This window comes from Antrostomus carolinensis, unplaced genomic scaffold (genome assembly GCF_000700745.2).
Source record: "Antrostomus carolinensis isolate BGI_N321 unplaced genomic scaffold, ASM70074v2 scaffold17620, whole genome shotgun sequence".
In the NCBI taxonomy this organism is placed as follows: Eukaryota; Metazoa; Chordata; class Aves; order Caprimulgiformes; family Caprimulgidae; genus Antrostomus; species Antrostomus carolinensis.
Genome location: NW_010289276.1, coordinates 21241 through 36814, shown reverse-complemented (window position 1 = coordinate 36814; position 15574 = coordinate 21241). Strand labels below are relative to the sequence as shown.

Genomic DNA, 15574 nt, shown 5'->3' with positions numbered 1-15574 from the left:
TAAGAAGTCACTCTTCAGAGGATAAACTTCTCACTTGCCATGACTCCCAAGTTTTTCCTGCTCTTCTCCTTTGCTAGTGTTGATTTGCTTCAAGTTCCTCCACCAAAATGCTTAAGAAAGGCACGTTAGCTTGGTGGAGGGCTTTTTTTCACCTCTCTTAGTAATAAAAAGCTTTCCAAAATCCCGTTATCGGTCATCAACTTGTCTCTAGAGAGCCAGACTTTAAAACATAAAGCAGTCCACATCTTCTTAAGTCCAAACCTCCATGGGTACCATGGACTCCTTTGTTCCAACGGAGGGAAGCAAGTACTCTTCCTCCAGAAAACGAAAGGGGAATTGTACTAAAAACCCACGAATCTTTTTTAATTCCTCCGCGGCTTTCGCAGGATCATCGTTGGCTAATTTGGGTTTGTTGATGAAATCGCGCAGTTGGGTTAAATTATTCACCTGGTCACTGGGAAGGCATCGAAAAACCTGATGAGAAGAGAAAGAAGAAGTGGTGTGTCAGCGTGGGGGGGAAATACTGCAATGCAGAGTTCCTGAGAAAGAGCAAAACATCTCATACAAATTCCCCGGGATGGGAGTGACTTAATGAACAGCCCGGAGAACGGGGAGAGCGGAGGTACGTGTCTATCTGTGATATGGCTGGAGCAGGCAGAGGGGAAGCTCCAGGGTTTTTTCTGACCACTGCAAAAGCTCATTAGAAATCAGAAGTAACATCTGCTTCTAGGGCCAACCACAAGTACTAAGTACACCACAGCCACTCACTGGAGCTACAGCTGGTAAAAATAAAAGGAGAACTCAGAAGTGCTGCCTTCTACAGCTGCTGTCACTCTTTTTGGACCCACAAACTCCAGTTTCTAGTTCACAGCTCTTGCAGCCAACACTACTCATTCCTTCAAAGCATCTCTGACCAACCCCCGGAGCTGGACCTGCTGCCATCCCACTACTGCTTCTCCCTTTGGCATCTGCTGCTGGCACGTGGGAAGGAGGGAGGGGGAAGGCACCGTGTTCCTCACCTTATCGAAGATGGTGGCATTGCGAGCTGCCGTGGAAATCCACACCTCCTTGAAGAATTTGTCACAGACAGGATCCTGGTGGTCTGGGTTGGGATCGGAGCCGCCGAGGACAACCCTGAGAAGACAAAGGGATGGATGCTCATGGAGGGTGAAGCACCAGCCTGAGGAATGCCAGTGGAGGAAAAGTGTCCTTGGGACTTGCCAAACCCTGCGTGCTCCCGCTCCTGTCCTCTGCAATAGTCTGTCAGCCTTAATGCTACTCGATTTTCTCCTTTTTTATTGTGCAATAACAGTGCAGATGGGACATAGGGTGGAGGAAAAAGAAATTAAAAAAGGAAAAAGAAAAAGCTCTTCATGAAAAAACAGCTGTGTTGTGGGCCAGATGGCTGCTCCAAGCCAGGGAACTTCCAACAGAACAAGACACCACCATCCAAAATTGAGATAGTGTGAAAACAGGATCTGGAGGCAAAATATCATAGAATCATGGAATGGTTTGGGTTGGAAGGGACCTCAAAGCTCATCCAGTCCCAACCCCCCTGCCAGCAGCAGGGACACCTTCCACTAGACCAGGTTGCTCAAAGCCTCATCCAGCCTGGCCTTGAACACTTCCAGGGAGGAGCAGCCACAGCTTCTCTGGCCAACCTGGGACAGTGTCTGACCACCCTCACAGTGAAGAACTTCTTCCTAATATCTCATCTAAACCTCCCCTCTTTCAGCTTAAAGCCATTTCCCCTTCTTTTGTCATTAGTTGCCCTTATGAAAAGTCCCTCCCCAGCTTTCTTGTAGCCCCTTCAGGTACTGGGAGGCCGCTATAAGATCTCCCCAGAGCCTTCTCCAGGCTGAACAGCCCCAACTCTCTCAGCCTGTCCTCACAGCAGAGGTGCTCCAGCCCTCGGATCATCCTGGTGGCCTCCTCTGGACTTGTTCTAACTGGTCCAGGTCTCTCTTGTGTTGGGGGCTCCAGAACTGGACACAGAACTCCAGGTGGGGCCTTACGAGAGTGGAGTAGAGGGGGAGAATCCCCTCCCTCGACCTGCTGGACACGCTGCTCTGGGTGCAGCCCAGGATACGGTTATTGGCCTCTGGGCTGCTGAAAATATCACTGCCTTGTTTATGATCTGTCCCAGCAAAATCCTGGAGTACAACGATCTGTAAGTCAAGCTGCTGACGTGAGGACAGGAGTGGTGTGAGAAATGCTGACACCAGTGACACAGCAGCAAACCCTGGGCTGAGCCCGGGCCGGGCAATGCTAAATCCGAGCCGGCAGCAGCAGCCCTGTTGGTTTGAAATGCTGTGGGCAGGCGTGAGCCTGAGCACACCCTGCCCACGTCCCCACTCAGCCAGCCCTGTGTGCCCCACCTGAAGCACCGCAGCCGGAGGGACTGGGCAAACCTCCCGGCGCTGTAATCCTCCCCGTCCATCACGGAGGGGACGGTCTCGCTGTCCTGCACGATGATGGCGATCTCGCTGTCCCGCTTCCCCAGCATGCTGCGGTCGTTGATGTTGGCAGAGCCTGGCCAGGGGGAACACAAAGTACCAACAACAATGCACTGTGGCTGCACGAGATGCTCCTGCACCTCCTCCATCACCACCCACCAGGCCCGCTGCATCCCTCACCTCCATGGAGGACCATCTGTGTCTTCACAAGGTGAAACCCTGACCAGAGGGCTTCCTTATGGAAACACAGACCCCGAGAGACAGGATTTAGGGGAGGGGAAAAAAACCCCCACCCTATTTTTTGCAGCCTTCAAAAGCTCCAGGCTCGGAAGAAGGTTAAATCACAGCCAAGCCCAGGCCCGTATTTTCAGAAGTTTACTCTCTCTGTAACTTCCCAGATGCTGTTGCTGAAGGATTTTCCAGCTTTCAAAGGTCTTAACTGCATTTGGTTTGGATACCAAGTTACCTAACACAGGGCGGGCTCCAGGGGTAAATCTGCTCTTATCTTTACTAGTGTCAAAAGGGGAAGCTTTTCATTTGCATTTGGAAGGTGGGGGCTTTTCAGAAGGGGGATCTAGGAAGGACATCATCTCCTCGCTGTGGGGTAACCAACACCCAGACCCTCCTGTCCTGGCAGGACCACCCTTTTGTGTCAGCAGACACAAGAGCTCAGACCATCCCTGCTAGTGCAGCCGGGCAGCTGCAGCCCCCAGGGCTCTGAGGGACCTTCTGACCACGGGAGATGGTTCTTCTCCACTCCTTGCCCTGTCCTTGCTGCAGCTCTGCCCCACGCTGTGTAAAACCCAAACCCTAGAAAGGAGAGAGGTGCTTTCCAGAGGGGTGCTGGGGGACACACCTTCTCTGGTGGTGGGACCCATGGGTGTCCTGTCCACGCTCCCTGCTCACACCCTCAGATATAATCACTTCAGTCCCCAACAAAGCTGCTGGGGGGCAGCAGATGTTTCCCCTGTTGCATTTCTATAGCGTGGCTCTGGCTGTGCCTTTTGGGGGGGCAGGGGTGTCTCTCCAAACCATGCCACCCCACTGATGTGAGGGTTTGGGTGTGCTTGGGCTGGTGTGGTGGCTCCAGCTCCGACTCTGCACTGTGGTGGGAGCTCCCCAGCCCCCATGTGCCACCCAGGGTCTGACACCTGCAGCACTGCTTGAGACCAGCTCCGGCTTTAGCCCCTAAATTGGTTTCTCTGCCCCACGCAGCCATCAGAAGCCAAGGGATGGGGGGCACCACAACACTTGTTGGCCCCAAGGGAACAGCAAGATACAGCCAACAACAGGAATCATCAGGTCATTCACCCACAGAAATGACAAAACACCAACAACATCTCCAGATGCAGCCCCCAGCTCCATAAGAGACCCCCAGGCACTCATTAGCCATTTAGCCTTCCCAGTGATTAATTAACTCGAGGGAAGCTAACACGTCCAGAGAAAGAACAAGCCAAGCCCAGCTCCATCCTTTCACCTCCCTCTTCTCCTGCATGGTGTCTCCATTAGCATTTTATTTCCATGCAGTGTCTCTTTCTTGGGTGGAAAAGGGATGACACCGTCTCCCCACCATCACACCAGCCAGCTCAGATGCACGTGCTGTATAAAAACCCACCCTCAGGCTTGTAGGCACAGAAAATAGAAATCAAGAGCTGTCTCAGGCCCCCAAGACCATCACAGTTGCAAGAACACTGCTCCTGCTGTAAAAATAAAACCACTTCTGGGCTGTTCTGTGACCTGGAGATGGGATCTGCCCCCTGCAAGGGTAAAAGAGGAGCAAACCTAACCACAGGTCATCCGAAACTACAGGCTGAGCTGCTGCTTTGAGGGAAGGGAGTATTTTGATTCTTGCAAAATCTGGTATTAAGGTATTCTTTGGCAAAATTTTCATTGCTGATATAACAGATGGAAAAGGGTTTCTTTAAAGAAACAGGCTAAAATTCTGCTTTTCTGCTGCGATTTAGAACTCTGAGCCTGAGGTCTTGTCTTTGCTCCATGGTCTCATAATAAATATGGTAAAAGAAATGGATGAAATGATATCTATTACTCATTATATTTCCCCATTCTTAGGAACTGGAGCTGATAAATGACACGTGTTGTCCAAACCTTCCAAATTTTATGGCACATTCTGTTCTTTAAGGAACAGATGACAAGTCTCACAAGTCTTCCTCCTCGAGCAGAGTTTGATACAAGACAGATGGACAATATTCCCTGCACTGGGATTTTCTTCACTGTTACACAGAGATTTCAAACCATTTTAGAAAAACAAATTAAATGACAGCTCTCCAAATCCTCTCCTCCCTCCTACCCTCCCTGATGAATTTATGAATTTTTTTCACTAAAATATTTCACAAGAAAGAAATCACAGCATAGAAAAGCACACAACACCACAGCCAGCAATAAGTACAGGGCAGAGAAGCAAAGGGACTAATTCAGATAAAATGGGGTGGTCCAGCCCCCTGCTCACCGATTATAACTGTGTTGTCATCAGCAATAAGCAGTTTGCTGTGGACATAGATGAGCTCTGTCACTAGTTTTCCTTCCAACTCCGCATATGTTCGAAGTCCACAGAATGATATGTAGTTTATCCACTTATCTCCAACTGAAAATTAAAAGAGAACAAAACTGATGGGGTGAGGGAGGTGGAAGAGAGAAGAAAAAGACCCTCTTTATATAAAGCCCCATATGAATAACAGTTGACTTGTGATTTTTTTTTTTTTAAATAAACAAACAGATAATGGAAATAAGTTTCTTTAAAAATCGACTTTAGAAACTGCCTGTGGGCTCTCTGTGCTGCTCTGATACTTCCACTTTGGTGAGAAATGACCCCAATCTCCCTCGTGCAGCACCCAAGTGTTCACAATTGATCTAAACATCATAAAATAACTGGACAATGCGACTGTTCTTCTGCGGATCCTGCAGAGAGGAGGCTGGAAGCAGGTGTTTTATCCGTGCACAGTATGGCAAATATGTCCAAATGTACTTGTCTGCAGTTCAGATTTACACAAAGACCTAGAACGAATGAGGCATTATGAACGCCTCTAGTATTTGTGATATGTGGGATTTCATGGTGCTCCGATTCCCAGCAGAGCAAATTCAAGCAGGCATCCTCGGGGCGAGGAAACAAGTCAGGAACAGCGTCCTGCTGAGGCAGGATTTTCCTCTCCACGTTCAACAATTGCCAGAAACAAACCCAGGGTGGGATTCACGGGGGAGGCCGAGGGCTCATCGCTCCCAGGAGCGTGACCCCGCTCAGGACATTTTCCAGATAACACGATCCTGAGCAGCTGCAACCACGCTGTGCTCCTCCCCGGGGTCCTCCCCTCCTCCGCATCAGGGCTGCATCCCAGAACCAAGTCTGACAATTGGCCACGGCTTGTGTGACCCGACAGAGCTCACCACGGGATGACAGCAGAGGAGGAGGTCGCTCACCAGCCCCACGAGCCTGTAGCGCACGTTGCTGTGAGATGCCCCAGTCCACACTGGAACCCCTCAGCCACAGCAAGCCCACGTTAATAAGAAGCTGGAGAATCTGATTTATGTGTGACAGATGTATCCATCAAACAGCAGTGTCCCTAGACTAAGCAACAAGAAGGAGAAGAATAAAGCTCTTACCCTCTGTCTTCAGCTGGCCCAGGATGGAGTTTTCTCCTCGGCACATGGTCCTGGAAAGAAGGTAGGCAGCCGTCAGCACCTCCGCCACTCGAGGCAACAGCATATGCTGAAGCAGAACTGGGCAAGGTAAATTGCAAACACAGATGCCTCTTAAACACCCTGTGCAAGCAGGAGAAACAGGGAGCTTCCAGAGCACACGTTTTCCCCAAATGTCTGTTGTTGGATCAAGGACTGCTCATTTCCTGCAGGAGCTCGTACCAAGCCGCGTAGGAGCTGGGGAGCATTTTTGCCTCCTAGAGCACATTGCAATGACGATAAATGTGTTACTAACAGGGCTGCTACCATCTGCGCTACAGGTCTGAGTGTGAAGGGACATCAAGAAAGTCACCACGTGCAGAACACCAGGTCAGGGAGTTTGTGTGATAATGGCTGTGCTGGAAAAGCCACAGCTGGCATCTTATTAAAAAAATCCAACCCATGGGCAATTTCTCAAGACATATGGTTGCCCTTGCAGAAGAAAGCTCAGGCAGAAGGGCCTGGTTAGGGAGACATGCTGCTTTCCTTCTGCTTGCATCTTCTGCCCCACATGTCCTTACAGAGGTGTGGTAGGACCCCTGCAGACCAGCAGACAAGGGAGATTTCACTCCTGAGGCAGCAGTAGTCTCTGCAGACTGACTGTGTCCTGGCCTTACCATATCACAGCAGTTTTCCAGTAAAACCACCTTGTCTTGGACCATTTAGCTTTCCTCAATGTCCCATTCCCAGTGCAGGGCTACCCAGCACTGCTGCATCTCAGTCCTTCCCACCAGACCTGTTGTGCTGCAAGTGTCCCCAAAAACATCCACCCTGGAACAGAGGAACAGCACTGGGGAAGATGCTGTTGCCTTTGTGGTGCCGATGGACAGAGCCAGGCAAAGTACTGGCCAGAAAGGCAGATTTGGAGACAGAGCCCAGCTCTTCCACCCGACAGAGCGGGAGTGGATCCCCTGAGCTAATGAATCCACAGGGCTGGGTGCTCCCTCCCAGGCACAGCGGTGATGGGGATGCTGCTGGGAGGAACTAAATGCCTAAAGGAGAGCAAGACTGTAGAGCAGGAGGGCAGAGACCTCAGGGGTGAGTAAGTCCTGATGTGATGAGCTAAAAGGAAAGTGAATGCACTTGGCAGTGTTATGTTGCGTGCAGGGAGCAGCTGACGAGCCAGGAATTTTGGGGGGTTTGTGTAAGGGATGGGGGGACCCCCTGTGCCAAGGGCAGCAGCAGGGATTTCCCCACAGAGAGCACCAGGCTTTACCCACCACACTTCCTCTCTCAGCTAGCATCACCTCACTTCCTAACATACTAAAGTGCTAAGTGAAAACTACACAAACAATTTTACGTTCCTTTTCCAAACGCTGCGTGCTCGTGTGGGCAACACCTGGTGTGACAACCACGCTGACAGCAGCTGGAGCTGCAGAGGGGACAGGGAGGTCTCTGACAGCCCTGCCCACCCCGGGGCTGCCTGTGGTACCTGTAGTTGAAGTGCATGATGGCCTGCAGCGCATTCCCCCCGCCAGTCGAAATGTCTCCTTCAAACCCAGGCAGCAGCGGGATCACCACGTATACTCGGAAACGTTTGTTTTCCCTGAAACGATAGTTTGGGGGAACATGAGCCTGCAAACGTTACAGCTTTGTACAAGGTGAGTCCCCTTGGTTTCCCTTTCCCTGTGTTGACTGACTTGGTTTCCATCCAAAGCTACTACACAAATTTTAAGGGAGCAAAGTGTGGAGCATATTTCCAGTTTCAGGTCTTCATCAGCTGTCATCAGTACTGTGGTGAGCGCTCAGACCTTCAGGAGGAAAAGGAAGAACTTACTCTCAGCAAACAACAAAAGAAGCTAAAGGAAAAGAAACACAATTTCACTGAAGTGCAAGGTCAGGTTCATTATTTTAACAGATTGTGTCTGCACTATAAAAGTTTGTTTGAGCACCCCAACGGTCACACGGATACTGGTGCAGACTGGTGTGTACGAGTCCCTGGCAGAGCATAGCAAAGACTGCAGAGCTACCACAGGCAGAAAACCACCCTCTAATCCAACATTCCCACCACATCCCTGGTGGGATCTTTTTAGCAGTCAGAAACACCACAAAAGGTGGAAAAAGCTCTGGGCACAAGCAAAACATTGATCATTCAGGAAGGTGAGTATTGAATTGATACAGCACAACCTACAAAAACTCAATTCCACTGGACATCTGCAAACTAAACTGTCCCCTGACTGTCACCTCATCCAGGGTTACCAAAGCTGTGATTGCAGCACTGCCTGGGCATTTTCTTAAAGCCCACTTTTGGGTTTTCTTTGCTGACAAATTCCAGGCACATCTGCTCTGCCAGCGCTTTCCAGGCACCCTTGGGTGTCAGCGACCCCCTGGTCTGTGATCCAAAGGAGAAGGAGGAGGAGGATGTTCCACTGAAGGGTGCTGCCACTAGATGGCAAACACAGTTTAATCAGGACAAAACCATTTCAGGAGGAGTCTGAAGATAAGCCAGCCTGCAGTTTTAGTTAAAAGTATTCCTTCCTCAGACAAGTCATGCCTGTGGATTTAAGGACACAGGAATCATTAAGAACTGAGGTCTTGTCTGGGCTGGGAAGGAGACTTTGAGGACCTGTGTTCCTTTAATTTCAGCCAGCACTTCCTTACAGCTGTGTGATCCACTGTAAACTAGCTCTAGTCTGACAGCAGGCCTCAGAAACAGCTAATGAGGTCTTAACATACACAACAAGAGACTTTGAAATGAAGCCTGTTTGTATCATGAAAAAAGATCTACCAACAAAAGCATTCTGCAAAAAAAGCAGCTTGTTTGTCTAAGCCCAGTGTTTATTAAAGGAGTTAAAGAGCCACCCATGGAAAAAAGAGGAAACCTAGAAAAGAATGTTACTGGTTACATCAGTGGAAAATATTTAGTCTACAAGAGCGAGAAGTGTACAAGCTTAACTAAAGAACTTAATTTACAATTAAACATCTGTGTGTCACCTATGCTCTTTTTCCAGGGCAGTTTGGAACATGAGCATTTGATATAAACCGTTTAGGTCTGAATTTACTTGCAATCTTAGGCAATGCCAAGGACTCTGGAGTGCGTAGAATTTGAATCTTATATTCAGTTAGGAATCACCAACATTAAGCTGGCACAATATTTGCATAAAACTAGAGCAATACAGAAGTGAGCATCACATCTGAAAATGGGTCACTGAAGAATTTGTGTGACTCCCCTTTGTGTCAGACTTTTTGACGTCTGGACAGAATGACACCCTCTGTATAAACTTTATACAACAGGAAAATCTTCACATATTACCTGGGGAATTTGCTGCTGTCTCAGCAGCATTACTAAAATTGCTAAAATCAGGCAAAACCAATGCAAAGGGCCTAGGTCAATCGGTTTCCCAAAGAAGGAAACCCAATCCAGAGAGGTTTTCCAAGGGGACACCACACAGAGACACTGTCCAGCTGCCCGAGAGCCTCAAGGTTGCGATGCAAACACCAGCAACACCATTTCCAGCCACTTGCCTGCACCTCAGCCCCATCCTGTTCAGGGCTGGACCTGTCCCAGATCCATGGTCATATCACAGGGCTCACGTTGTGTCACACTGCTTTTCCTGTGCTTCCCACCTGGCACAGCACTGGCACTACTCCTCATTTACCCCAGGTGAGAAAATCCACCCCAGCCTTTCATCCTGAACCCATTTCAATCATCTGGGCCATGCATTACAGATTACCAGCAACTCCACCTAGTTACTCTGCCCTGTTGTTAATGGCATAACAGATAACACCCAAGCTCTCCTGGTTTGAACAGTGCTCCTCTTTCCACAGCACCTCTGAACAAAGCCTGTCTCATGTCAGCTCCTGTAGCCTTGCAGATACTGCCCCATACTCTGTGTCTGTCTGTCTTGGGTCGGTTGCCTTCACCCAAGTGGGAATTTCCAAGCTCAAGTGAAAAAAAAAAGGAAGAAATCTCTGCCACTCTGGAGAGAGCACCTCTGGGAAAGCAGCTCCTGTATAGCTCTGGACAACTACAATATGGAAAAAATAATAATTGCAAGAAAAGTCTCAGTGTATGGCAAAAAAATCAAGTGAGAGATGAAAGGAAGAAGTTTAGAAAGTTTTCTGTATATCAGCCCAGCAAGACCAGGATACAGTTTTAGGCTATGACATACACATATCCTAAAAAGAGACTCCAGGGGAGGAACCTTAAGCAAGACTGTCCAGGATCAAAGCAAAGACAAACCACTACCTGTGGTATTAATGTTAGCACAGGGTTAGGCGTGCTGAAGTAAAAGGAGTGTTGAAAACATGGTTGGGTTTGATCCATCCAGGAACAAACAACAGTCCCCTTGTCATGGCTGCAGGTTGTAAATACCCTCCAGCACTCACCAGAAAAAGTTGTTCAAACAAGAGCTGAACCCTGCAGTCCAATCCTCAAACGCATTTGGTTCCCCTACTTGAAGCCAATCCTCTCTACAGATCATTTAAATAAGCCACAAATCCCAGTTCAGCCTTCTCACCCATTAACTTGCCTTAACACACAATTCAAGACTGGTTGGCAATGGTGCAAAGGTGTCACTGAACCGGGGGATAAAGGACTTAAACAAGTTCCATAGTTAAAAACGTATTTGCATCAGGGTAAGTCCAGATAATCACTTTCTGGCTGCAAAGAAACCACTAAAGAGTCTCACTGCTGCAAACACAAGCAGCTGTTTGACTGCACTGGAACAGCTACTGTACAGTTGCATCCATTAAGATATTATTTTACACCACACCACATAAATGTCCCTGGAAGACTTTCATTGCCTTGTTAAGAACAGGTTACCTGTGAGCTTTAAGAATCCTTTGAGCAATTGCATCGCCGATCTTGTTCCAGACAACTTTGTCATCAGCACAGCTAATAAAAAACTGGTTCTGCAGGAAAAGCAAGGAAAGCTACTGTCAGGCACTGCCAGCAATGAATGAAATAATATTTGCATGCTTTATTTCAGGCCACGAGTAACTAAAGATAGCTGGGTTCTGTGTGCCATTTCAGTGGATGCTTTTTTAAAAAAAATATTTTTAAATGATGTATGTGTCTGAGCTTGCTTAGGGAATGAATTAGTCCTTATTAATCACACTCCTTAGAAAGTTCACATAAAGAACATCCTAACAAGAGGCTAAAAAAAAAAGAAAAAACAAAGAGGAGAATAAGTGTCTCCATTCAGCCAGCACTGAGAGTCACTTTAACATAGGATATCCCTGCAGCTCAAGGTTGTAGACTAGCCCAGTCAGTGGGAGGTCTGGGCATGCACAGGGGACACTGTAAAGCCATGGAGGGGACAGGAAGGCCACTGCACAGGCCATCAAAGTTGCTGGGAATTTGGCAAAAAGGCTTATAAAGGAGAGGTCTACTTTTTTCTACCTTGTGGTCAGAAGGCTGACAGGGTACATACCCATCAGCCTGGTCCAAAACCACACTGAAGTCAATGGAAACAGCCCCAAAAATTCAGAGCAGATGCTGTATTAATATCCAGGTGTGTCTAAATTCATAAAAAATTAAGACCAAACCTCAAGAAGTAGAATTACCCTCCCGATGGCTGTGAGCTCAGCCCTGAGCATCACGACCCTACTGCTGTCCCTCCTGGCCACTCACTTCGATATAGATGTAGTGCTTGCTGTTCTCTATCACGCTGACGTAGGCGTTATGGATGGACTCCTCGTGGTACTTAATGCCAGCTGACCAGTCAGCAGCAGAACGGATCACCTGGAAAGCAAGAGATGAACAACTTCAGCTCTGTCCCATCCAGGACACGACAGCATCGCAACTGAATTATTTAAGAGGCAACGCTCTTCCCTGCACCGTTTGCCTGTCAGGATTTCACTAAACAAGGTAATAACGTGCAACATTTACCCTTTATACTGCATTTGTCCTAAGGAGAAAGGATGCTCAAAAACAGTATTAATGCTTAATAAAGTTTAGATTAAAAACCTAAGTGCCCTGTCTCATTGCTGTGTTACTGCCCTCTCCCACCTGAGCAGCTCGGGGTGCAATCAAAGTGGCACAGAAGTCTCTTTCTTGCTTAAGCTCTTATGATAAACTGCTTTTTAAAACAACCTAAATTTACAAGCTTTAGAGGTACACATCCCATCAGTGATCTCCTCTCCAGCACTTTTTAAAGCTGGTTGCCAGCTGGGGCAACACGTTTTTCCCCACAAAGATGCAATAAATAATGAGTCAGACTAATACTGCAGGCCATGTCTTTGTCCTGAGCACTCAAGGTCATTTGTTTCTTCCACCAAATTCTTGCACAAACCATCTGATTTGGGATATGACTTTTTAAAATTCATCACAGATTAGCTGCCCACACTTATTTATTTATTTTTACTGGAAACCCACTTTTAAAGCAGATACCACAAGATCCCCAGGGGATGTCCTCCTCCCTCTGCCTCCTGTAGTTTTTGTGCAATAGAGCCAGACCAATATGAGAAACAACCTCTGTTCACGCTCTGGGCCAGGCTGAGCAAGCCCCACAGCAAACATCTTCCCGTCCCCGAGCGCCAGAGATGCTGCAGCATCTCCTACCTTGTGCTTGGAATCAAGAATTAATGGTGCTATGCCCTGAGTGACATTTTCCTAGATGGAAATGTAGTTTTTAATTAAGTGCTGGCAGAGTAAGTGCTCAGGGGCAATAATGACTGGTGAGTACTCTGTCTTTAAACATAGTCAAGACAAAAAACATTGAAACAGTAATCTTAAAACATGTCAATATGGCCATTATAGCAACACCGGGGGCCAGTCACACATGGGACAATATCCAAGTGCTGATGATCTGTGAAACGTGGGTGTCAGTACGTGCAAAATCCTGATCTCTTTTGGGGCTCAACAACATTTTCCCCTGGAAACCCCTCCCATGGATTTCTTATAGTTCGCCATGTCCAGCTTCTGCTTTGCTCCATGTTACTCTCCCTGTCCCCCTGAGATACCCTGACCCTGTGCTCTGCGGTCACATTGTCATCACCATCCACCATCAAAGCTGGCTGCTGGCCATGGCATGGCTGAGGACCTCCGAGGGATCATTAGTTCCCCTATCAGCTAGAGCACTACACCCGTAGATCAGGATTGGGCCCTTTCGTCCAGGTGCTGCATGCCATAACCAAATCCTCTGGTCTCCAGAACATCTCTGGAGGTGGCACTGAGGGGCACTGCTGTTAAGTAGCAGATGACTCCTAATGTGGAAGCTAATTGCTTCCCTGGGACAGAAGAAGCCCTCTGCCACAGGTCACAAAAAAAAAGGGATCCTGCAGCTTTCCCACGTGGCTGCTCGCTTGGCCAACTGGAGGGAGCAGCCTGCAACCTCCCGAACTGAACATTGGAGTCACAGATGCTCAAGTGAGGGATCCAGCCTGTCTGCAAGGACCATCACAGCCTGTGCTGGTCCCACAGAGCCGCCCTTCGCTTGCATAAACCTCTGCAAGGCAATGCTGCTCATGCCCGTGGGGTTTTAATCATCTATTTGGTTTACAAAGCCAATGCTGCGTGCTCCCACCCGCCCCAGGCTGGGTGGTGCTGAAACCCCACTGAGCAACACAGCAGACAAAGCTCCTGAACAAAATTCCATCATTTGCACTAATAAGGACAGAAAAACAGAGTAGAAAACAGGCTGATTGTTCCATAGCCTCAGCTCAAGCTGCAAACTGGGCAGGAGCTCACAGCCCCTCCACCTTCACCAGCACAGCTGGTGATGAGCAGCCACATTGCCCCTTCCCTGCCTTTTGTCCTGCTGCACTGAGAACCTGTGGTCACCAAGCACGTAGCTGCAGGTTGTAGCTTCCTAGTGTACAAAGTACTGATATTTAATCTTTTTTTTTTTTTCCTAGTTAACTTAGTCCACGTTCCAAAGAGAAGCTTTTCTTTTCAAGATAAGCTGTTGAGCGCTGCACTGAGCAAAGTCATTTCCACACCCTCATTTATGACAGCAACAGCTGAAACTTCTGGGAATGAGGAATAAAAGTCCTTTTCTGAATTGGGAGCTTCATAGCACCAAACTCCCTTGCTTTGAAAGACAAATTATTGCTGGGAGACAAGTTTATTCCAAACCAGAGATACCAATGAACCATCATGCAGGACCATCCTTTTCCAGCCCCACAGCTTCCCAGGGCATCATCCACCTGCCCTTCCCTGCCTTCCTCTTCTCTGCTCCACATGCAGAACAGCTGTAGAGTGTTCCAGCTTGGACCTCCTCAAAATACAGTTATTTTTAACCTGGATCACTTCAGCAGCCAGCACTGATCACAGCACAGCTCCACAGCCACAGCGACAGGCGAGGAGACAGCAGGACGAGGCCACCAACAGGCTTGTCACTCTTTTAACTACTTTAATCAATACAACAGTAATAAATGTGATGTTTACTGTGGGCTAGCACATAAATCCTGAACAATGCAAGCTCTCACGCAAGACTTCAAAGAGGTAAGGGCGTTAGCCATTGCCAGAGCATTAAATTTTCATTGTGCTTACACCAGGAACTGGATATTGCCTCACCACGTCACATCTTCTGCAGTGCCGACTTTGGCTGATAACTCTGGAATGGACATAGAGAGATGGAAAAAACCTGGCACTGCCTATTTGATTCTTGTAAAAAAATCAATGTGCGATCACATTGCTACTGTGAGCAAAGCCCAGAAGTTCAAACAAAAGAAGATGAGAGACCAAGTCTGACTGACCTGTGGAGCTGACATTCCTCCTTCCCAGCCTGTACCTCCACATGGTTTCCCATGCACGCTGCATTCCCCCGCCCTGCCCAGGGGAAAGCTCCTGTCAGTGCTGCTCCTTCTCTCCCTATCCTCCTGAAAATGCCTTCCCACTCCTCAACTCTGACAAAGGAGAGCAAAACCAGATGGTACAACGAGGGTAAAATCTGTTGCTGACAGGTCAAGGGCTGGGGCTTGCAGCAACGTTGAAAACCCCACAGATCCTTTGTGTTTCCTCTTCCTCTGATCTGCCCACAATTGAAGACAGATTTGCAAACAAGCTCAGAGACAAGAAAACCATCAGCCAGACTTTCTACAATCACCCCACAGCCAGGGACATTCCCTGGGTGCTGGATTGTACCTCAGGGCAGTAACTTCTTGCCTATATAGTCTTTAACACAGCACCAAAATGGGGATAATGTGGGTTTGGCTGGTGGCCACCCAAAGGATTCAATATCAAGAACAACAACAATATTGCTCTAGTTTTTCTGGATAAAAAAGTTGGTGAAAGATTTTAAGGTATCTGCTTATTTCTGCACTGGACTCTGCCACTGAAGGGAGACATGAGTATTGCAGCCCTCTGTTCCAAAACTAATATGTTGGACAGGGAAGAGGTTGATATTCCTGTGACTGCAGGAAAGCAGAAACCATGCAGGGACCTCGATGCACACCCTGAGAGCTCCAGAAAAAAGAGCCAAATGTGAAACCTTCATGAGAAGGAGAGCCTGAGCCGCTCACTGACCCACAGCCAGGGCTTC

At 48.2% G+C, this 15574-nt stretch overlaps 1 protein-coding gene across 1 annotated transcript in view; it reads right to left on the bottom strand.

The window, feature by feature from the left end:
* Positions 1 to 249: 249 nt before the first annotated feature.
* PLD1 (phospholipase D1) overlaps positions 250 to 15574 on the bottom strand; it is a gene marked incomplete at its 5' end in the record, with an annotated part of 34946 nt that continues 19621 nt past the window's right edge. Inside the window, 8 exons of the mRNA XM_010169884.1 lie at positions 250 to 474; positions 1020 to 1134; positions 2379 to 2532; positions 4924 to 5058; positions 6072 to 6121; positions 7579 to 7692; positions 10912 to 11000; positions 11722 to 11832. Of these exons, the coding sequence (XP_010168186.1) occupies positions 250 to 474; positions 1020 to 1134; positions 2379 to 2532; positions 4924 to 5058; positions 6072 to 6121; positions 7579 to 7692; positions 10912 to 11000; positions 11722 to 11832 (993 nt within the window). The remainder of the gene's footprint in view (positions 475 to 1019; positions 1135 to 2378; positions 2533 to 4923; positions 5059 to 6071; positions 6122 to 7578; positions 7693 to 10911; positions 11001 to 11721; positions 11833 to 15574) is intronic.